The 24,858-nt window shown below is 35.7% G+C and overlaps 1 protein-coding gene and 1 non-coding gene across 4 annotated transcripts in view; one reads left to right on the forward strand and one right to left on the reverse strand.

Annotated features, from left to right (window-relative positions):
* The window catches only part of DIAPH2 (diaphanous related formin 2), a 1,032,498-nt gene that overhangs the window by 158,860 nt on the left and 848,780 nt on the right, over positions 1-24,858 (reverse strand). For all 3 annotated transcript variants that reach the window (XM_040467675.1, XM_040467674.1, XM_040467672.1), the window contains one exon: positions 24,499-24,594. In XM_040467675.1, coding sequence (XP_040323609.1) covers positions 24,499-24,594 — 96 coding nt within the window. The remainder of the gene's footprint in view (positions 1-24,498; positions 24,595-24,858) is intronic.
* LOC121025232 (U6 spliceosomal RNA) lies at positions 8,104-8,210 on the forward strand. The gene has a single exon (XR_005787986.1). It is a non-coding gene; the product is annotated as a U6 spliceosomal RNA (small nuclear RNA).

Below are 24,858 nucleotides of genomic sequence, written 5' to 3' on the forward strand. Positions count from 1 at the left end.
GAGAGAAGAATAGAAGACATCACGGAGACCATTAGCACAGAGATAAAAGAGTTAAAAAAGAATCAACCAGAGGAGAATAATGCAATAAATGAGATTGGAAAGAGGCTTAATGCAATGACAGGACACTAGAGGAAAGAGACAAATGAATTAGTGACCTAAAAGATGAAATAATAGAAATTAATGAAACTAAACAAAAGAGAGAAAGAAGAACTATGCAACAGGAGGGCAGACTTATGGAACTTATGTGACTCCATCACATGTAAAAACTTTCATATTACAGGAGTCCCAGAAGAAGAAGAAAAGAGAAAAGGGGGCACAAAGTTTATTTAAAGAAATAATAGCTGAAAACTTCCCTAATCTGGGGAAGGAAACAGACATCAAGATACAGGAGTCACAGAGAACTCCCATTAAAATCAACAACAGCAGACTAACGCCAAGACATATTATAATCAAATTTGAAAAATATAGGGGCACCTGGGTGGCTTGGTCAGTTAAGTTTCTGACTCTTGATTTTGGCTCAGGTAATGATCTCATGGTTTGTGAGTTCAAATCCCGCATTGGGCTCCGTGCTGAGAGCACAGAGCCTACTTGCAATTCTCTCTTTCTCTCCATGCCACCCGCCTCCCCCACATGTGCTTTTTCTATCTCAAAATAAATTAATAAATATTTTAAAACCTAAAAAAATAAATTTTCAAAATATACTGATAAACAAAAAATCTTAAAAGCAGCAAGACAAGAGAGGTCCCTAACTTACAAGGGAAGACCCATAAGGCTAGCTGCAGATCTCTCCACAGAAACTTGGCAAGACAGAGGGGAGTGGCATCATTTATTCAAAGTGCTGAATGGGAAATATATGCACCCAAGAATACTCTATCCAGCAAGGCTATTATTCAGAACAGAAGGAGAGATAAAGAGTTTCCCAAACAAAAATTAAAGGAGTTCATGATTACTAAGCCAGCTTTGCAAGAAATATTAAAGGGGACTCTTTGCATGCAAAGGAGAGACCAAAAGTGATAAGAAAGAAAGTATCAGAGAAAATTTCCAGCAACAATGACAAAACAAGTAATAAAATGGCAAGAAATACATATCTACCAATAATTACTCTGAATGTAAATGACTAAACATTCTAATCAAAAGACATAAGCTATCAGAATGGATTAAAAAAAACAAGACCCATGTATATGCTGTCTATAAGATAATTCTTTTAGACCTAAAGACATCTGCAGATTGAAAGTGAGGGGATGGAGAAATATTTATCACACAAATGGATGTCAAAAGAAAGCCAGAGTATCAACACTTATATCATACAAACTAGACTTGAAAACGATTGTAACAAGAGATGCAGAAGGGCACAATATGATAATAAAGGGGTCTACCTGACAAGAAGATATAATAATTGTAACTCTATGTACTCAATATGGGAGCACCCAAATATATAAAACAATTAATAACAAACATAAAGTAACTCATTGATAATAACACAATGATAGTAGGGGATTTTAACACCCCACTTACATCAATAGACAGATCATCTAAATAGAAAATCAACAAGGAAACAATGGCTTTGAATGACATACTGAACTAGAAGGACTTAACAGATATTTTCAAAACATTCCATCCTAACAGCAGAATACACATTCATTTCAAGTGCATGTTGGACATTATCCAGAATAGATCACATATTAGGTCACAAAACAGCCCTAAACAAATACAAAAAGACTGAAATCATACCATGCACCTTTTCTGATGACAATGCTGTGAAATCAGAAGTCAACCACAGGAAAAATTCAGAAAGACCACAAATACATGGAAGTTAAACAACATGCTACTGAACAATGAATGGATCAACCAGGAAATCATGGAAACAAATTGAATCAAGAACATAATAGTACAAAATCTTTGGGATGCAACAAAAGTGGTCCTAGGAGGGGAGTATATAGCCATATAGGCCTACCTCAAGAAGTAAGAAAAATGTCAAATAAACAACCTAACTCTACACCTAAAGGAGCTACACAAAGAACAACAAATGAAGCCTAAAGCCAGTGGAAGGAAGGAAATAATAGGGACAAGAGAAGAAATAAATGATGTAGAAACTAAAATATACAATAGAACAGATCAATGAAAGTAGGAGCTGTTTCTTTGAAAAAAAAATAAAATTGATAAACCTCTAGCCAGACTTACCAAAAAGTAAAGAGAAAGGACCCTTGATTTCAGCTCAGGTCATCGTCTCATGGTTGTGAAATCGAGTTCCACGTCAGGCTCTGCACTGAGCATGAAGCCTGCTTAGGATTCTCTCCCTCCCTCTCCCTCTAGCCCTCTCCTGCTTGCATGCTCTCTCTCTCTCTTTCTCTATTTCTCTCTTTCCCTCTCTCAAAAAATGAAAATGAATTTTAAAAAATTAAGAAAATAATAATAATTTTAAAAAGGAAAAGAAAAGAAAAGCACAGGCATCAGAAGTCTAGACTTCAAGTTATATTACAATGCTATTGTGATCAAAACAGTATGGCACTGGCATAAAACCAGACACATAGATCAATAAAACAGCATAGAAAACTCATAAATGAGTTTTATGGTCAATCAACCTCTGGCAAAGCAGGAAAGAATTTCCAATGGGAACAAATTGTGTTGGGAAAACTGGGCAGCTACATGCAAAAGAATGAAACTGGGCCACTTTTTTACACCATACACAAAAATAAATTCAAAATGGATTAAAGACCTAAGTGTGAGACCTAAAACCATAAAAATCCTAGAAGAGAACAGAGGGAGTAACTTCTTTGACATTGGCTGTTGCAACTTTTTTCTCACTATGTCTCCTGAGGCAAGGAAGACAAAAGTAAAAATAAACTATTGGGACTTCATCAAAATAAACATCTTCTGCACAGTGAAGGAAATGGTCAACAAAACTCAAAGGCAACCTACAGAGTGGGAGAAGATATTTGCAAATGACATACCTGTAAAGGGTTAATATCCAAAATATATAAAGAACTTACACAACTCAATACCACAAAAATGAACAATTCAATTAAAATATAGGCAGAAGGCATGAATAGACATTTTTCCAAAGAAGGCATACAGATGGCTGACAAACACATGAAAAGATGATCAACATCACTCATCAGGGAAATACAAATCCAAAGTACAATGAGGTAGCACCTCACACCCATCAGAACGGCCAAAATTAACAACACAAGAAAAACCAGGTGTTGGCGAGGATGTGGTAAAAAGTGAACCCTCCTGCAGTGTTGGCGGGAATGCAAACTGGTGCAGCCATTGTGGAAAACAGTATAGAGGTCCCTCAGAAAGTTAAAAGCAGAACTATCCTATGGTCCAGCAATTGCACCCTATTAGGTATTTACCCAAAGAATACAAAAACAGTAATTCAAAGGGATACATGCACCCTGATGTTTCATAGGAGCATTATCTACAATAGTCAAAGTATGGAAACAGCCCAAGAATACATTGACTGATGAATGGATAAAGAAGAGGTTTTATAGATAGACAGATAGATAGATACATACATACATACATACACACATACATAGACAGACAATGGAATATTACTCAGCCATAAAAAAAGAAAGAAATCTTGCCATTTGGAAAGACATGGTTGGAGCTAAAGAGTTATTATGCTAAATGAAATAAGTCAGTCAGAGAAAGATAAATACCATATGATTTCATTCATATGTGGAATTTAAGAAACAAAACCAATGATCATAGATGAAAAAAGGAGAGAGGCAAACCAAGAAAAGGACTCTTAACTATAGAGAAGAAACTAATGGTTACCAGAGGGTAGGTAGATTGGGTATGGGTTATATAAATGATTGGAATTAAGGAGTACACTTGTGAAGAGCACCAGGTATTACATGAAGTGTTGAATCACTGTATTGGACAGCTGAAACTAATATTACACTGTATGATAACTAACTGGAATTAAAAAAAAAAACTAAGAAATAAAGAAAAGCTTACCCAAGAAAATGTAACATTTCCCATACTATAGATGTGGCCTCAGAAAAAAATACATCTCAGGTTTAACTGTGATTGCTAGGGTACAGGCAATATTTCCACTGCTTTCTAAATTTGCATTAGTAGAGCATTTAATTTCATTGTAATTATTTAGAACCTGAAGTATAGGGATGTGAAAGTTTAAAAAAAGATTTGTTCTAATTACTTCATTTAGAAAATATTAAACTTACTAAATATTGAAATAATGCGATTGGCAATGTAACTGGAAGTTCAATATACTATTAATTAAACACCTCATTAATTTTGGCTTACATTTTAATTGTTCATTACCTTAATCAATTATAGACATAAATGAAACTGATAACATTTTACCTATTTTCATAATAATGACCAAACAATCATAAAACTATTCTGGCATCATATCTTCTTAACTACCTTGTTACTACTCAAATTTTACCCAAAAGCCCCAGTTTCTGGGATGAATACTGGAAGATCTGTACATCTAAAACAATGCTTTTCTTTTCAATATAATAATAGTTTTATAGCTGTGTGCCTTATTTCCTCACAGTCTTAAAACTATTCAAGAGGATTAGGTAGGTATAAGTTGGATCATAGAACCTTTGCAGCTACAGTAAAAAATTTGGATTTTCCTAGAAGTAATGGGAAGCCACTGACATAAGTAGCATTGATTTTTTTTTTATTTTTTTTTAATGTTTATTTATTTTTTTTGAGACAGAGAGAGACAGAGTATGAATGGGGGAGGGACAGAGAGAGAGGGAGACACAGAATCGGAAGCAGGCTCCAGGCTCTGAGCCATCAGCTCAGAGCCCGATGCGGAGCTCGAACTCACGAACCGTGAGATCGTGACCTGAGCTGAAGTCAGACGCTCAACCGACTGAGCCACCCAGGCGCCCCAGTAGCACTGATTTAATATAGTAATGATAATTTGAAACACTTTTAAAGCTTTGTTCAAGTTTTAAATGAATAAATTTGTAAAGTTTCAAAAAATTTTTACACCTATTATCTCATTTTATCTTCACAGTCACAGTAGGAAATAAGCAAGTATTCTCATTTGTGATTAACTCATAGATTTACTTATTTAAGTATGGAAAATGTGCTATCAATATGAAGATTCCCCACATTTCAATGTCAAAACTTTCTCTTTTTTGGATGGTTGGATGAGTTAGCAATGTTAGATTTTCTGAGAGGCTATACTTTTTTTTTAAATCACAAATTTCCCCTTCTTACTTCAAAAACAAACAAAAAAAGGTAAACCATTAAGTAGAAGGCTTATGCAGTGACTTAAAGCTGTTGCTCAAAATGGGTAGTACATTTTGGGATGCCTGGGTGGCTCAGTTGGTTAAGCATCTGACTCATGATTTCAGCTCAGGTCATGATGTCACAGTCATGGGATTGAGCCCCATATCAAGCTCTGTTCTGATGGTGAGGAATCTGATTGGGATTCTTTCTCTCCCTCTCTCTCTGCCCCTCCCCTGTTCTCTCTCTCTCAAAATAAATAAACGCTAAAAAAATGGGTAGTACATCTTAATGACAGGTGCTAATCTCATTAATATTCTATACTACTACAGAAAAGCACAGTGTAGAGATATAGTAATAAAAGATACAAGCTGTAATTATAGTACTTCAGTAAACTATGGAACATAAGAGTTCGTAGATGGGAAGAGAAGAGACAATGCAGTTGAAGGGATCAGGGCAGAAGTAGTACAGAGGTGGGGGCTGAAGAATGAGAATCTCATATGTAAAAGAGCCAAAGTAGAGACTGGAAAATATCCTAGAATGGCAGCTAGTTCTTACCAGATACCAAAAGAACTACATGCATATACGTATACATACAATACAGTTCATTTTACCAGTCTAGTTTTCAAAGAGACTTTTATAATTAAAAGTTATCCTCCAACCTCCACATACTTTAAAAGAAACAAAACAAGTTTACAGTTCTAAAGCCATAGTTAAGGGTGTTGTGGGTTAAAAATTGTATGTATACTAATTCGCAGTACATACAGATGTCCATTGTATTTGAACCATTGTAGAAAATGAGCTGTATAACATGATTTTATAATATCTTAGAGGATTTTTTATCTTTTGATATCCATGTGCAACTTCTATTCACATTAAAACAGATTTGTGCTCACCAATAGATGGAGCTATACATATATAGGCAATATCGAATTTGAAGAATAACACAAAACACTTTTTTGTGCCATGGCACTCAAGAAAGTTGAACTGATGTTTGCACAATGCATAACAATCACTTGATCCACATACACACAAAAAAGCAGCTGCTTTATAGGCTTAATCATGCTACATAATGCTGAGGATAGAACATGATAAATACCATGGCCAATTGAAACTGCATAAGCAATTTTAGCAAGTACAATGTAAGACATACAGCATCACTAAATGCCAACTATTTTCACAAGTAATGGTGAGAGGTGCTAACCCAGGGCATAATGGGCCCCTCTAAAGAGCACCATGGGGGAATTCATTCAGATATTGGTCCTCTCATCCTTTGTTCCTCTGACTACAGCCCTCACTCCATGCTTGTCCTTTGAGTGGGGATTTAGTTAGATGAAATTCTTTCAGATTACAGTGGGAATTGTTTTGTTAAAAGTCTGGTAGCCAATTGAAAATACTACTTTCTCCAACCCCTCCCCAACAATCTTCCTTTTGAATGACCATCAGTTGTTTCACAAGATAAAATACATTTATATTGTGTAAAGTTGTTTACCTGGTAGTTAGCTAGGAAATATTATTTATATTACTTTAATTACAAAAATCATAAAATAAAATGCATATGCAATAAAAAAGATTATGCAACAAATACTTATTTTCAAATTGCCTTGGTATTGTTTATGGAATGGTTTGGCCTAAAGCAATTATTAAAACCAAATTTGAATGCTATTATAAATAGGTATAAGCTTTCCTTACATAACCCATATTTATATTATCAATAAAAGCTGAGACTTAAAGCTTGCAGTAATAACTTTGTGGAGGAAGCAGGGCAAATTTATTATCTGTGATCCCTTCTTTATCTCTCCCTATTATATCTGGGATAACTCTGTAGTACTTAGGTTATATGACTAAATCTTATTAGTGGAGGGTTTTTCTATTTTAAGCACAAATCTGGCATTTAAAAATTCCAAAGTAAAAAATTAACATATAAAATGTCAGGAAATTAAGCAAATTAAGAGATACTGTTAATAGCATGCAGTGCTGTCAAAGGACTAATAACCCCCGTTAAATAGTGTCAGGAATGAGTAGATTTTTGAAAAGTAGATACTAAAGTAAGAGAGACAGTTAATGTCAAAGCATAAAAGATATTTAAAGCACAATAGCTATTATATTGAGCCATCAGTCCTTTGATTATTATTTTATCATTTGTACAGTTGACACAGCTGGGTACAAATAGCAGTAAAAATATATGAGGTTTTTAAATTGTAAGCTTGCACCAGTGCTAATCACGAAGCATAACCAGTGCAAGTATAATTAAGATTAATTTCCAAATTAATGCATTTATATGTTTCAAAATTAGCTTCTTTAGGAAAATAAAAATGATAAAAAGTGTCAATGATATATAATCTTTTCAAAGCAGGCTTTTTTTTTATTTTAAAACTTTATTTTTCTTTCCATGAATGCTTAAGAAGAAGGTAGTCCATAATATAAATTATTCATGCGAAGTCTGTTTTAATTAGCCAAAGAAGAGTCATAAACATGAGAAAAAAGAATTTTTTAACTTTGTTACTTTAGAAGGAGAAACATTTATACCACAACAAAATATTAGTTCCCTTGTTCTTCTGATGCAGAATCCTGACATTATTAAAGGAGTTAGAAGAGTAGAACCCTTTGGGGTACATATTAAATTTCTTGCTTGAATAATGAAGATGTAGTTCTATGCAATCTAAAATTAATTTAAAGCTAGTGAAAAGAAGTAATATTGTACTATCTCTTTTTGTTCTCTCCTATTCAAATTTAACAAGTGGTGGCCACTTTCAGGAGGACAGCATGCACAAAAGATTCAAATTAGATGTCAAAGTTGAATAAGCCAAGTTTGCTTTCTTCTATTATTTGAATGAGATTTAACTAATTTGTTCAATAACCTATTTTTTGGGGAAAGTTATCATCCTCACTTTGGCAGCACATACACTAAAACTGGAAAAATACAGAGAAGACTAACATGGCCCCTGCACAAGGATGACACACAAATTCGAGTAACTTATTTTCTTCTCAGTAAAACTTAGAGTTCTATAGAATGAACTTCAAAAGCAGTGACCATTTCATAAAGTGTGCTATTCAGATTGAAAACAAATAAGATGGGAAATGAAAGTGGAAGAATCACATAAAAGAAATGTGTTAGGGGGAGGGGACTAAACAAGGCAACCTTCAGCAAAGTCCTTTCACTCTCTGTTCCAAATGCAAGTCAAATAAGACCTTTTCATGTGAAGCGATGTAGTCCTTTGACCAAAGTATCATGAAAAATGTACCAGTGGCTTGTTCTCATTTTAGCTGCATTTTTGACATCTTATGGCCTGTAGAGATACTCTTTGTATCACATACACAAGTAACAAATGCACTGTGTGTCATCTTTAAAGATCATGTTACTGGGACTGTATTCATACAGCCCTTTTTGGGGGGTTGTTTTCCTGATAGGAACGATTGATTTGTAATTATTCATTTATACTCTCTTGTCCACTCCTCATTATTCCTACAAGCTGCAGAGTCAACCATAGTGAAATAAGTTAACAAAGAAACAATGCACTTTAGAAAACATGATGGAAACATTCACATCATTTAGAGAAAAATCCCAGGAATAAAAGAGCTCAGGTCTACCTTAAAGCAGGAACTTCCCTGCAGAGAGAAATGGGAAGAAACAAAGGCACAGAAAAGGCCACAAGCTATTCATGTTTCTAGAAACATTATGTTAATTCCTCTGCAAATGATTTAACAGCTTAGTGGAAAGAAGTAGCACATGGAGGAAAAAAAAAACCCACAACAATCATGAAATAAGAGCATTGCACAGACATTTGCTTAAACTAATATTAGAAAGAAAATATTTCAGAAATTGTTGCCTCTAATAATCTCATACCCTAAGGCTAGAATAAAAGGTCATAGCTAATTGGTACAAAAGCAGGTTTGGTCACACAGGAAGTAAAATTCTGTGATTAATCCTACCCAACCACCGTTCTTTCTACCTTCAATTATGCCAGGACATGTACCACCTGTTATAGAACCAGAAAAGAAGCTGAAAGAAGCCATACTTCAATATCCAGCTTTGGGGCACCTGGGTGGCTCAGTCGTTGAGCTTCTGACTTCAGCTCAGGTCATGATCTCACGGTTTGTGAGTTAGAGCCCTATCTCAGGCTTGCTGCTGTCAGCACAGAACCATCTTTGGATCTTCTGTGCCCCTCTCTCTCTGCCCTTTCCCTGCTTGCGCTCTCTCCCAAAAATAAATAAATCTTTGAAAGAAAAAAAAACGAGCTTCTTTCCCACTTTAACAAAACTTGCCATATTTAACTTTTATAGTCAAATCATCTAGGAAAACAAAACCTATTTGATTGTCAAGAATTGAATTTAAGTCATTTAAAAAGTTATCTATAATGCATAACAAAAATGCTTTCACAAGACTTGATTAAAAATCATGATTGATAAAACATGTTATTTTCTAAGGGGTATGCTTTGGTTTAAATAAACAGATAAATTCACACAGAGTCACTTTTACTGGAGTCAGCCTCCAAGTTGAACAAAAAGTGAATGAACAGAGTTTCATGTTTTCAAAACATTAGAGAAAAATTAGCATATCAATGCAAGACAAGTATTTTTTAAAAATATTTTGGTGTACATGTCTTAAGAATAAAGATTTCTCCTTAGAGTGGAACGTAATTAAAACCTATTTCAGTAAAATCTAGTATATTATTTGAATGAATTTGGAGAGATAAAAAAGTTTTTAAAGTACTAAACCTGCCAAACTACTCTACTTATTGAAGTATCCAACTCTCCTCTTTATTGAACATGTTTATACCTGTCAAGCTGTAATTAATTATCCATTGTGGTCTGAGGAATTTTTATGAAAAGGTATTTTTCTCTTTAGGTTTTTTTTTTTTTTCAGAGTATATAATTTTTGAGAGACAAAAAAAAAAAAAAAAAAACAAACATGTAGTCATTTCACAACTGTATATACTAACTGATGAAATAATTTACAGCTATACAAAAGGTTTACCATTTGTTTGATGCTTTACTCACTACCAGGAGCACTTATAAATTCTAGCAGTGATGATATCATAATTCCAAAAAGTCTAGGAACCAAGAGTCCATCTAGGAACTTTACTCGGTCCCTTTGAAATGTCCTCCAATGACCCCTCTCTGACATCAAGACCTAAACAATTTTGCATAAAGTAAGACAGGATTTATTTGGAACAGTTAAATATTGTCAGTCCTGTTTGTTTTCCCACAAGGGACAGAATGCTCAGACTTAAGTAAGACAGACTTCAAATAATGCTGACACAATTATATTTCCTCATTTTTTCTACCAGTTTTTATTCCCCACAATTAATGTGTGGAATATCAGATTGGGGCAATGGTGGTGGGAAACAAAGATAAAACACAATTTTTTTGAAGCAACAGAAGGGAAGTAAGGAAAGTGGTGTACAAAGGGTCCCCGGACCACAAAGCACAGTAACTAGGAAAAAAAGTTAAGAAACTGGAAGCATAAGGATAATCTATAATGCATAGAATCTGTGTGGGCAGCATTCAACTTGACCATAATTATTTTTTCAGTGCTTTTCATCTTCCTCTGCCAGGAAGTTCTAAATGAACCATGCAAGTGATCAATACTATTTGTGGCAAGGGAAAAAAAAATATTCAAATTGCAAGATGTGATGTTTTTCTTCCCATTTGTCTTTTTAAATTTAATTTAATTTAATTTAATTTAATTTAATTTAATTTAATTATTTTAAAGATAACACATGTGAAGGGGGGAGAGGGGCAGAAGGGGAGAGAGAGAATCTTAAGCAGGCTTCATGCTCAGCATGGAACTCAATGTGGGGCTTGATACCATGACCCTGGGAGTCTAAGTGAAGCTGAAATCAAGATTTGTACACTTAACCAACTGAACCACCCAGGTGCTCCCCCAATTTGTCTTTTCTAATCTGATACCACTAGAATTAAACATTGAAAACATCCACTAATAATTTCCTAGAAACTTATTATGGTGGTTATTTCTAAATTTATTTTCTATATTGGATTATTATCTCAGTCACTAAAGATGGTCATCCTCTTGGTGCCTTCATGTTGTGGGTTTTTATGACTATTAACTGAACTTGTTTTAATGTTCTCTATAAGTGCATGAGAGTTCATTTAAATTTGGACCATAAAATGAAAACTATACATTAGAAAAATTCTTTCAAGAGAACTTTTTCTTTTCAATTCCAGCATGTTTCTTTGATTCCATGTATCTGTTGATGACAATAAAATGAAATCCACAATTATGTACAAAACATAGTCAATTTTCATTATCTCTGCCACTTATAGTAGTACTGATATAGGCAACTGAAATGATGTCACAAATATAACTAAAATAAACATTGGGTTATCCACATGAAGTCAAATTGCTTATCCCTCTTGATACAAACTCCCCTTCATAGGTTGTTCCAAATATTTAAAGATCATCAGTTCATTAACAAACATGATAGACATGTACACCCTTGATCAATAGTGATATGGCTGCTAAAAATATGTTATTATAAATTTGCAATAAAGATGAAATCCATACATAATAGTATTAACTTTCTAAACAACGATATGAAAATGATTGTTTTTGTGTTTTTTTCATTTCTTTGTGTCTGGGACATACATTGACTTTCTGAAACCACTGCAAAGTAGTGAATAATGTATGAAAAAAAAATCCCTGTTCATTGCCCACAGAGTACTGTTTTGCTTGCTGTATACTGCATCTATGTGAGACAAACAATAGAACAGACCAAGAACCCTAGAAATCTCAAGCTAAAACCTTCCCAAGTGGAAAGGGAAAATATCACCCTGGATTCTAGAAGTCCCTCAAATAAACAGTTCAAATCCTTAAAATACTCATATATACTAGATAAAACCCCTTAAACTTCAGAAAGATCTGTTCTGAGTAAATCTGTGAGAAAGCTCGAACTCATGAGCCAAGCCATGAGATCAGGACCTGAGTGTAGTCAGATCCTGTAACTGACTGAGGCACCCAGGTGCCCTTGCCCTGGACTTTAGTAGTTAACACTTCTTCTGAATAATAATAACACTATATTATTATATCACTAACTCCTGTCTACTTCTCCTGTTCTATAGAGCATATTTGCAGATTAATGAGAAGATATGTAAAACTTAAAACGTTCTATTTTTCCTATATTTCCTCTGGTAGTATTAAGAATTTTGTCCTTTAAGCATTAGGAGTAAAACAAATTGCAACTTGAAAATGACAAAAAGGTGGCATTCAAATGTAAGCACGAGGGATGTAAGAGTAATGACATATAATAATATTTTGTTTTTTATATAAACTCAGAATTTTTCTTTACTTGTCAAGCCTAAACATTACTAGTAGAAAGGTCATATGAAGGTAACATAGCCAGGACATTTAAGTTTGCCTATAAAATAAACTCAGCTTTAATGGAATTCCATTTACAGTGATGTAGAATGAAATTTCTATTTCTTTCATCCCCAAAATTTCAAACTTCAGAGATAGCTTCAGGTATAATATATTGAAAGGATTTAATGTAGATTTCTAATCTTTTTTGATAATTGTGAAGTTTTCAACAAATAGTTATCAAGAGTATATATTATACTGAGTAATGTGCTAGGTGGTAAAAATACATCATAATCTTTTAATAGTGAAACACAGTTATAAGCCTTGTAGTATCTTAACACTTTGCATCATCTAGATCTTTAAGAGGGTAGATTTTGAGTGTAACCTTACATGGTTTTCTGGAATAGGTGAAACACTATATTAGGTTCAAGATCTCTGGGCCCATGTTTTTGCAAATGCAAAAATACCAATGGGTAATAATAAAAAAAAAAAAAAAAACCTGAATCTCAAGAGAGTCCTATGGAGTTTAAGATACTCACTGCTCTTTTCCTTTCTTCTTTTACCTTCTATTCCTCTCATTTTAAAGGACACAAGGAAAGGAACTACCAGGAGTAAGATTCAAATTAAATCTGAAGGTGTCCTCAGGTCTAAAATGAGTCTCTTGTAGACAGAAAATAGACGGGTCTTGTTTTTTTTTTATCCATTCTGATACCCTATGTCTTTTGGTTGGAGCATGTAGTCCATTTACATTCAGTATTATTATTTTTTTTTTAATTTTTTTTCAACGTTTATTTATTTTTGGGACAGAGAGAGACAGAGCATGAACGGGGGAGGGGCAGAGAGAGAGGGAGACACAGAATCGGAAACAGGCTCCAGGCTCCGAGCCATCAGCCCAGAGCCCGATGCGGTGCTCGAACTCACGGACCGCGAGATCGTGACCTGGTTGAAGTCGGACGCTTAACCGACTGCGCCACCCAGACGCCCCTACATTCAGTATTATTATAGAAAGATATGGGTTTAGAGTCATTGTGATGTCTGTAGGTTTCATGCTTGTAGTGATGTCTCTGGTACTTTGTGGTCCTTGCAACATTTCACTCACAGAATCCCCCTTAGGATCTCTTGTTGGGCTGGTTTAGTGGTGATGAATTCCTTCAGTTTTTGTTTGTTTGGGAAGACCTTTATCTCTCCTTCTATTCTGAATGACAGACTTGCTGGATAAAGGATTCTCGGCTGCATATTTTTTCTGTTCACCACATTGAAGATTTCCTGCCATTCCTTTCTGGCCTGCCAAGTTTCAGTAGATAGGTCTGCCACTAGTCTTACCGGTCTCCCTTTATATGTTAGAGCATGTTTATCCCTAGCTGCTTTCAGGATTTTCACTTTATCCTTGTATTTTGCCAGTTTCAGTATGATATGTCATGGAGAAGATTGAGAGTGTTATGCTAAGTGAAATAGGTCATACAGATAAAGACAGATACCATATGTTTTCACTCTTATGTGGATCCTGAGAAACTTAACAGAAGACCATGGGGAGGGGAAGGAAAAAAAAAAGGTTAGAGAGGGAGGGAGCCAAAACATAAGAGACTCTTAAAAACTGAGACAAACTGAGGGTTGATGGGGGGTGGGAGGGAGGGGAGGGTGGGTGATGGGTATTGAGGAGGGCATCTGTTGGGACGAGCACTGGGTGTTGTATGGAAACCAATTTGACAATAAATTTAATATATAAAATAAACAAACAAACAAATAAATAAAAAGATTCAAATTAAAATACACAAGAGAGGTGTGTTCAAATGTTTCACAAAAATTAAAAGATGGGTGGAAGTATATTCATTTCCAGGTGAATCTAGCTACCTTTGGCCACTGTAGCAGCAGATGGAATTTGGCTGGAGAGGAAAGAGAGTTTACAAATTCTTATCCCTGTTTAGGAAAATACACAATAATATACTACTGAGTCCATATGAGAGAGATAAGCCCATAATCACAACCATCAATTAAAACAATTATTCCCCTTTCATTTTGAAAGCAATTAGCTTTCCAGAAAATTTAAGGTACTTATTACAGTCTGATGAATACCGTGTCGGTTAATGTAGTTACAAATGCACAATGTCTGCTCATATTAGAGTGGTGTCATGCACCTGACATATAGGGTTCCAATCATTTATTCCTGAATTGAGGGTTTATGAAAGAAGCAGGTGGTTGTGGGAGCTTAACTACCAACATTACCATGCCTGTAAATTTTTGACATGTAATTAAAACTACCAAGGAAAATTTATTGCTGCATAATAATTTCTTGTCCTAACTTATTCCACATCCCAATGTCTAAAGGAAGCCTGGTAACTTCATATTGTCATTAAAAAATCAACTGAAGGGGCGCCTGGGTGGCGCAGCCGGTTAAGCGTCCGACTTCAGCCAGGTCACGATCTCGCGGTCCGTGAGTTCGAGCCCCGCGTGAGGCTCTGGGCTGATGGCTCGGAGCCTGGAGCCTGTTTCTGATTCTGTGTCTCCCTCTCTCTCTGCCCCTCCCCCGTTCATGCTTTGTCTCTCTCTGTCCCAAAAATAAATAAAAAACGTTGGAAAAAAAAATTAAAAAAAAAATCAACTGAAACTGACCTTATCTCTTACTGGCCTGTAGAGATCACCCAAGAAGAAATGTGCAGCAGAGCTGATTATATTGTGCAGGAGAAGAGACAAGCAAAAGTGATTGAAATTTCTATAGAGAACATCATCAGTGCTTGCTTAGGACAATTTTGCATATAAATAGGGCATAAATGGTTTGTGTTCAATTTGTTCTCCAGTTGTTAAAGAATAATCAAGGACAGACCACATAGTAATCTTCTGTTTCTAGCTTCCCTAATGCAAACCTAAATCTTATCAATCAATACATGTGTATGGCTGTCCCAGACATAAAATATAATTTCCATAAATAAAAAGAAAACAAAAAAAACCTATGTAATTAACTTAGGTATATGCTTTATCATAAAATTCACATTTAGTGATGAAAAAAAGATGACACTAAATGCCTTAAAGGGGCATCTGGGTGGCTCAGTTGGTTAAGTGTCTGACTTCGGCTCAAGTCATGATCTCACAGGCTGTGGGTTTGAGCCCTGCATAGGGCTTTGTGCTGACAGCTCAGACCTTGCAGCCTGCTTCACATCCTGTCTCCTCCCACCCCATCCCCCGCCACTTACACTCTGATGCTCTCTCTCAAAAATAGACATTTTTTAAAACAATGTCTTAAAAATTAATAGCATTTTAGAGCTCAATGAAATCTGGCTTCTACACCATTCTCACCCCAACCCCTAAACACACTCTTCTAAAACTATTTTTGCTAAAGTCACCAATGAATTCCTAATAGTTAAATCCAATGGATCCTTTACATTCCTTATTTTAATGGTTCTCTTGGCTACACATGATGCTACTTGGCACTTTCTCTGTGAAAAGTAATAACACAGTAGCTTTTTTTCTCCTCACACCTCCATAACCAACCTATTCATGCCCTTTTTCATGTGTTCCAGCTTACGAACTAGTTCCATAAATTGGTGGCTTTCAACTTTTGTGGCACATTAAAATCACCACAAAAATTTATATATATTTTTCATTTTATTTATTTTGGAGAGAGAGAGAGAGAGAGAGAGCGCGCATGGCAGAAAGAATCCCAAGCAGGCTCCATGCTCAGCGCAGAGTCCCATGCGGGCCTTGATCTCACGACCCTGGGTTCATGACCTGAACCCAAATCAAGAGTCAGATGCTCAACTGACTGAGCCAACCCAGGCACCCTCACCTGATAACTTTTAAAACATACCACTGCCCAGGCTCTGACTCCACAGATTTGTATTTAATTGGTTCATAGAGGAACTGGATGTGGCTATTTCTTAGAAGTTCCTTAAAGTGATTCCAGTGTGTCTCCAGGGGTGAGAATCAGTGCCACAAATGTTTGTTTTCTCCAGATTATCTTACCCACTCTTGTATATTTATCTATGACCTGAATGCTGATCAATTCTCCAATATCCCTACTATTTACCTTTTAGTTACTGCCAAGAGGTACCAGGCTAACTAACACTACTGAGAACACTAAGTGGCTTGCCTAAGGATTATTTGATTTGCTACTTCTTCACCTCTTCCTTTCCTCATCTCAAGAAAATCATATATATACTAAGACCCACCCACTCCTGACTTTAATCACTTGCAAACCAGTTAATTTTAAAGTTGACAAAGATTTTCTGCAGATGGCCTCATCCTTTTTGTCTCTCTCCCCACATCTCCCCAGCTTTTACCCAGTTAACTTAAGAATACATTTCTTTAACCTCCAATCTATTCTCTCTTTGTATGAGGCCACAAATGTCTTTCATTTTAACTTATGAGACTAGGCTCTCTGCATTAGATGACTATGAATCACATATCACACAATAAATGAGAAAGTGCTTTGCTAACTCTGTAAAAGCACTAGGCATGCTAAAATATTTGAACTATATCACATAGTGTATGTTCAATAAATACAATTGGATTAAGAGGGGAAAAGTCCACATATTTGTAAATGAAACTAGACATACTAATTTATGATTGGCAACACCTTCAAGATGCTTGTAAGTATCTAGAGTTTCCTGTCAGAATTCCTAGAAGAGACACAATTTATCTTTTCACTCTCTACTAATCTCTATAAAAGATATTCATTTTTTAATCCAGTAGAACCTTGCTCTTGACTTTCACTGTTTCACTGAAACTGCTTGGGAAAAGGTCAACAGTCACCTGCTATTTGACAAAATCATTGGTCTATTTTCAGCCATCACTTTACTTAACTTCCTTCAGAATGTGCTCCTGTTGACTTTCTCCATTCTGAAATTCTGTCTACCCTCGGTATTCCAGGTGTCATGTTTTTGCTGCTTCTCTTGTTTCCTTTCTAACTGCTTTTCCCCTTAATGTCCTTTGCGGATTCCTCTATTTGCCTCTTCAATGCTGGGATTCGCATATACTCTATTCTTGGCCTATTTACCTCTCATTGGACATACTCTTCCTGGGTGATCCCAAGGTTTTGATAACACTATATATATAAATGTCCCCCAAGTCTGTTATTTCGATCCTCAAACCCTCTTGCTTGTGTGTGTGTGTGTGTGTGTGTGTGTGTGTGTGTGTATGTAATCCTCTACTTAAAAAGCTCTACTAGCTCTTTGTTGCAACAAACTTTCCATTATTGCCACAGTACCCTTCCCTAGCACCATTTCATGTATTTGCCATTTTCTTTATCTGAAATGGTTATCCCTCCTGTTCTCCTCCAAGTAAGTTACTATTCATCCATCAAAACACAATTCAAAAAAAATTTTTTAATATTTATTTATTTTTGAGACAGAGAGCGTATGAGCAGGGGAGGAGCAGAAAGGGTGATATAGAATCCGAAGCAGGCTCCAGGCCCTGATCTGTCAGCACAGAGCCCAACGCGGGGCTCGAACTCACCAACTATGAGATCATGACCAACTATGAGATCATGACCTGAGCTGAAGCCGGACGCTCAACAGACTGAGCCACCCAGGCGCCTCCATCAAAACACAATTCAAATGATACTTTCATTATGAAGGATTTCTTAAATTCTCTAGGCATCTAGTTGCTCTTTCAGCAATCTCTGCATATGTATAACAACATTTATATTGTGTATGTATCTGTCTTCCCCACAAGACTGTGAATACTTGAAGTTAAGACCCATGCTTTATCCATTTTTACACTCCAGGGCCCTAGCACTGTTGCCTGGCCCATAGTATTTGATTAATAAGTGTCATTTGGGTGAATACCGTGTTTTTGTTTATTTGCTTGCATTATGTCATCTTTTATTAGATTTTAATTGCACATTACAATATAATTACTACAGACAAAATGGGGTTTAGTTGGCTAGTCCAAGATTTGAACACTTACAAAATAGAAGACTGAAGAACCTCATGACAAAGAACTCATCCTAAGGGAGAAAGAAGTAAGCAGCTTGGTATGAATGACCAGCTTGACCCTCTAATAATAAAAACAAACAAACAAACAAACAAACAAACAAACAAACAAACACAAAACCCCAACAGAACTTGGTCATCAAAAGATGAGGATGATACTGAGCGCTACATGGGATATGTCATGGGCTTGTCTTTGGGCCTTGCTATATGGGGCCAAATCCTATAGAGATCAAGAGGGATGTAAAAAATTTGAAAGCTGTTTCTCTCAAAATGTAAGATTTTAAGGAACAAGCTAGTGCTGCTTGGTACACTGGTTAAGTGCTTTACCACACTAAGGGAAGAGAGAGGTGTTTCCCCCTGCTTTGTCACTGACCACTGTCAAACTCTGGCATCATGAAGGCATTAAAGTGCCCAGTGCTAAAGTAAATAGCAGGCATGGAAATACATGTTATTATTAGAGGTGGAGGTAGAAGAAAAGTGGTGTGTGGCTGTGTTTGTGAAATGTCCCCTTGAGAAACTCTAGGAATGCTGCAGAGGTCCCTTATAGGCAGTTGAGGTCCTGGATATGTATATGAAAACAAGAACCAGGAAAATGTGGGTTTTGTTATTTATGTGAGGTAGACAGCCCCAGGAAAATGTGGGATTTGGGTTTTGTTTGTTGTAAAGGTATTTTCCCTAATACCTAGAGTTTGGTTTCTTTTCCCCTCTGTGTTTTTTTTTTTTTTTAAATCAGTTCCTTGTCCCCTATCTGTTGTCAAATGGTAAGTTTTACCTTCTCATTTATATTGTTATCTTGCTGATCTATAAACTATAACCGTGTGTCCCATTTCTTTTTTTTTTTTCAAATTTCATTTTCTTGGTTGCCCTGTGTAGTTCTGAAACCTAATTACATTTATTCTGTTTCTTGGCTTCATTTCTTCATAATGCTTCTCTTATGTGTTTTTTTAAATGTCTAGAAGTATATACCAAAATCTAGTAATAGCCAAAATAGCTGTTAGATATCTATTGCTAATAAGACTGTTTATATTTACTTCTAGTGGGCAAAGAATGAATAAGTCAAGTTGGTTGAGAGAAGACAAGCCAGTTCTGAGTGTCTACAGGTATTCAGTAATGAAACAGATGTGGCACTGTGTATTTGTATCTTAAGTGTGTTTTTCACTCCTGCAATGATTTTCTCCGTGTATTTTTTTTTCCAAAGCTTACCTTTGATGTTATAATGACAAATTCAGGAATACTTATGGGTAATTCTTTCCAAAGTGGATTGTAACTATGGAAATTATCATCTGGAGTGCTAACAAAGGCTGTAACAAAGATGGTCCAGAAAGGTTCAGCAAAATTCATAAGGGATAGATACATACTAGGTTATTGAGGAAAAGTGAGATGTTCCTTTCACCCACCAAACTCCTAGACATCACAGTCTATATTCCAGGGATGCAAACCTGAGAGGCAAAGGAGTGGGGGTGGGGAAACTTATTCTAACTCCTGCATTGTACAAGCACTTGGTTCCTATCTCATTATAGCACATATAAAATCACATTGCAATTTTATCACACAGCTACACACATGTTTTCCCAAAGGTATCTGAGCTCCTTGAGGCAAGTGTCCTGATTGGTGGTACACCCTCAGTACCTAACCAATACATGACACTGAGGAATCATTCGATACAATTGTTCATTTGTCAAATGAATACTATTAATCCCTGTAGTCTCACTATCTAGTCACTGCTTAGTTCCTGCATTCTGGTTCCCAGTTCCATACAAATATTGAAAATACGCTCTTAAAAAGTTGATAGAAAGGTCCCAAATGGCAAATCATTGGTCTTTATCTTTTTTGATTCCACCATAGCATATGTCATTGTTGAAAATGCCCACCTTTTCTGCTTTCTCAATACTTCCCTTTTCCTTTGCTCGTAGAACAATGTTTTGATTCTCCTCCCACTTGCCCAAATACTATTTCTCTATCTTCTTTGCTAGTTCTACTTTTAGCACCCAACTGAGGGCATTTTCAAAGTTCTGTTTTTGGATCCTTTTCTCTTAATAGTCACTCTAACAATCCCTTCCATTTCCGTACTATAACCAGAAATCTCACAAACTCAATAATCTTGTGGTGAAATCTATACCTATATTTCCAAGAAACTTCTGGACATCTTGACCTCAATGCTCTGCTGTCACTTTCAGTTTCATGTTCCTAAAACTTACTTCATCTTCCATCACCACTCCTTTTCCTGATCTTAACAGTTTTCTTTCATAACTTAACTGTCCTTCCAGCTATTCAAACTCAAAATCCTAGGATTATCCTTGACATGTAGCTACTCCTCATCCCCTAAATTATCTCTTTTGATTAACAGTATGACAGTAGAATCATAATGCATCACTCACATTTCTATAGATTAAATGTCCTAATATATTGCTTTGATCATGTTCCTCCACTGCTTAAAAACCTTCAGTATATCCCCATTGCAGAAAGAATTATATGCTAACACCTCAGACTCTTATTCAAGTACTCTATGTTGTGGCACCAACCTACTTTTCCAGAATTATCTCCATACTTCTATACTTTATACAGTCTACTTTATTACTATGTGTACTATTTGCTATGCTCCCAAAGTGTTTTGCACTTGCTTATTTCTGTATTTTTCTTTTTTTTAAATGTTTATTTTTGAGAGAGAGAGAGAGAGAGAGAGAGAGAGAGAGAGAGATTGAGAGAAAGGATGAGCAGGGGAGGGACAGAGAGAGAGAGGGACACACAGAATCAGAAGCAGGCTTCAGGCTCAGAGCTGTCAGCCCAGAACCTGCTGTGGGGTTCGAACTCACGAACCATGAGATTTTGACCTGAGCTGAAGTCAGACACTCAACTGACTGAGCCACCCAGGCATCTCTCTGTATTTTTCTTAATGACATTTCATTTGCCCACTATCCCTACCTCTAATTCCGACTAATGAAATCCATACTCATCCTTGAAAACCTTTCCTTCCAGAATTCGTTTTCTGATATATCCAATAAAGTATATTTCCCTCATCAGAACTCACAAAGTATATTAATACTTCTTGAGTAATCCTTATTATTTTCTTCCTTATTCTGTAATTTTTCTGTACTTTCCATCTTACCCACAAGACACAAGGGTCTTATAACTAAGGAAATCTTAATTATTTTTGCATTTTCCTCCATATCTAGCATATGCCTTTCACAGAACAGATGTACAATAAATTAATGAATACTTAGGGGCTCATTTCCTAATCTCTTAGTTTGGTATTAGCAAAATTTATAATCTGGGTTGATATTCAGATGGTTTGTTCTACTACAACCATAGTGGCTACTTATTACCTGTGTATATTCTTACTGGTTGGAGCCTGTGCTATACTCATTATCAATATTTTTTTTCATTAGCATCCCTTTATAATAGTCTCCTTTGAAATACATCTTTTGGGACCCTTACCTGAAACAAAATTCTTAGTATTTGGGCTAGATACAGTATTTGGGAGCTCTGAGTTGCCTAATGTGGTAGCTCCTGGGGAGGGGACATAGGCTCTGTGTGAAAGATTTATAATTTAGGCAACTAATCATGCCATTTATTAATATTTTGATTTTCTAGTGAAGAATATAAGCCATCACCTCATTTTGTTGAAATGTTGAATTGAAAACACTGCAATTAGAAGCACAATTGTAGATCTCTGTATTTTACATACCATAATTTCCATCTGTAAGTTATAATAATGGAGATGGCAAACAGAGCAGTACATCTTTGCTGTCTGTGGCTGACTCTGATTTCAGATTTTCTGGCTATTTCCTCTTATTTTACTTTACTTGATAAAAATAGTCTTCTTTATAATTTGATTTTTCTGATTTTATCTCATCATGTTGAAATGGAAGTTATTAGAAAGGAGCAAGTATGTTGGTGTTGACCAGGGAAAGTATAACAATATAAAGTCAATGGGGCATGAAAAGGAACCAAATAAGGTACCCAAGAAAGTGACAACAAAAGGAGGTCAGCATGAAAATATGATCTAATTAGGAAGTCAGAAACAAAGAGGGAATCTGGGGAAATCCCCAGTTCTGTTGATTTTAGAAAGAGGCAAGCAGGCAGGAAAATTTTTGGCAGACTTGTCAACTCTGTGCCATCCTCCCCATTTCCTTTGTTTGGACTTTGATGCTCAAGATGTTTTACCAATCGCTGCCACTGTCTGCTTCTAGTTTCTTTTTACTGCTGTACATTTGCATTGGCTGCTGTCACTTGAAATGACTGCCAGGACTAGATGTGCTGATATTTTTCACCCTGTGTGTTCATGGAGGCATTCTAGCTACAAACCAAAGGAGGACCCAATTTAGATTACTTGGAATGAGTACTGTAAAATTATGCAGTTTGTGAATCTACTGTTGGTATTTCACAGTTGATGACACTGTATCCCTTGAGTACCAAACTCACAGAAATCCTATGGAATGATCTCTCTCTTTCTCAGTACAATCTCTCTAGAGTCAGTATGAGATGTGAGACTAATCAAACAGGGGCCTTAGCAAATATATTTTAAAAATAAACAGCCTAGAAAGATAATGCAGTTCTCTTATGGCACAGAATAACATGCTTATACTTATCAGCTGCTTAGCAGAGAACTGAATCAATAAAAAAAAAGTTATTTCAGTTTGCTTTTTTACTCTTAATGCTTTGAGAGTTCAAGAAAGAACAGTGAAGGTTTCTATTTTCCTTAAGAGGTAGAAGGGGTCTCTGATAGCATGATAGGACTTTCTCATTTTATAGATAAAGACTGAGAATATATGGAATGGCTGCTTCATAGTTACAGATTAGTAGTGCTCCTAGTATTCTGCTTTGCAGCATTACCTTAAAATTTAATATGAATATACAAATAGAGATTTTACTTTTCTTTCCTCCAGTCTTTCACTCTTTTTGTAGGCCATCTCCAATATCTTTATATCCATCAAAATTCACCCAAATGCAAAAAAGATGAACATAACTTATATTCTTATCTTCCTCCATAAATTTCATCATTACCACAAGCTTTCCCGACAACTCTGTACTGGGCTCCACTTCCTTTTACTGGTTTGTTGGAGTATTGTGGTTTGAAAGAACTACCACTTTCCATTCTGAAGACATGTTTTCCAGTCCAAATACAAAATATTTTTTGAATTTCAGGCTATTCAAGTCAAATTTTATTAATTTAAATTAAGTAGAATTTACATATTTGGTATTAATTTTCTTTTTTCCATTTACTTCTCCATATAGCTCCATAGCCCATCAAGAGGACTTTTAAAATTAAAACACCTAATTTCTTCTTCTTCCAAAAAAGATATAAATTAAAAATATAGAAATTTCCTTAAAGGAGGTGGATAGCTCAGCTTGGATTATTCTGAAAGGAACTATTACTTCCTCAGCCATAGGGTATGAACAGAGAAAACAGACAACTTTCTAGTACTATTTGAGTGAGGAAGGCTATTTGGCTTCTTTTTTTGTTTTTCTTCCACTGAGATCAATTTTCATAATCTGGTTTTATTACTAATTAAAAAATACATGAAAAAGGGGTTCAAATGCTTTCAGACTTTTGAGGATTTTAGATTATCTGTTCTTCTCCTCTCTTTATTAACATGGAGAATGGAGAATGGATTGTACTAAAGAGCCAAAATAACCTCTAGAAGGGAGCATTGTTTCAGTTTCCCTAACCTGTGAATAGCCAATGTGACATCCTTAGGGCCAATTACTTTTAGTAATTTAATTTCATTTATGGTTTTAAGCCACATTCCACCCAAACCACATGCACATAAAATAACAATTAAAATATTTAATATGAAACACAGCTGAGTCCTTGTTTCTGAAAATTCTTGCAAAGTCTATAGTTATTTGAAGACGCTTTTACCAAGTTGAAACTTGTGATCACATAGACATAGAAGCCTGTTGAGACTTTTTCACACATGAACTGAGATCAACTGTTAAAAAAAATATTCATAGGGAAGGTTTTTCAGAGGGTGGTATTTGGCTAAGAACATTCACATTTTATAATATCATGTAGGCTAGAATTGATTTTACCTTGATTCCTTGGAATTCGCTTTCTGCGGTCTCGGAATGCTGCACCTGATTGTAGGGCTTCTAGAAGATTATCCATTACTCCAGTCTCATCACCCTCTGGAGGGTAAAGGAGAAATCAGAATTAATCTTGGGGCAATTAAAGTTAAGCCACAGGAAAATAAAGGGAAAAACTCCTGTCAGATTTACATAATATCCTTAAATTAAAGACATATATCTGTTTAAGCATAATGGATCCTGTCAGTTTCTGGTACCATAGACTACTTTGCTTATTATGCACCATTAAGCAAAATTCATGCCAATCCCACTGTTCTTTCAACTTAAGGACCTTGTCTTGTGTATTATTGATGACACACTCAGTAT

Source organism: Herpailurus yagouaroundi, unplaced genomic scaffold (assembly GCF_014898765.1).
Source record: "Herpailurus yagouaroundi ecotype Mexico unplaced genomic scaffold, PumYag 67556, whole genome shotgun sequence".
Classification (NCBI taxonomy): Eukaryota; Metazoa; Chordata; class Mammalia; order Carnivora; family Felidae; genus Herpailurus; species Herpailurus yagouaroundi.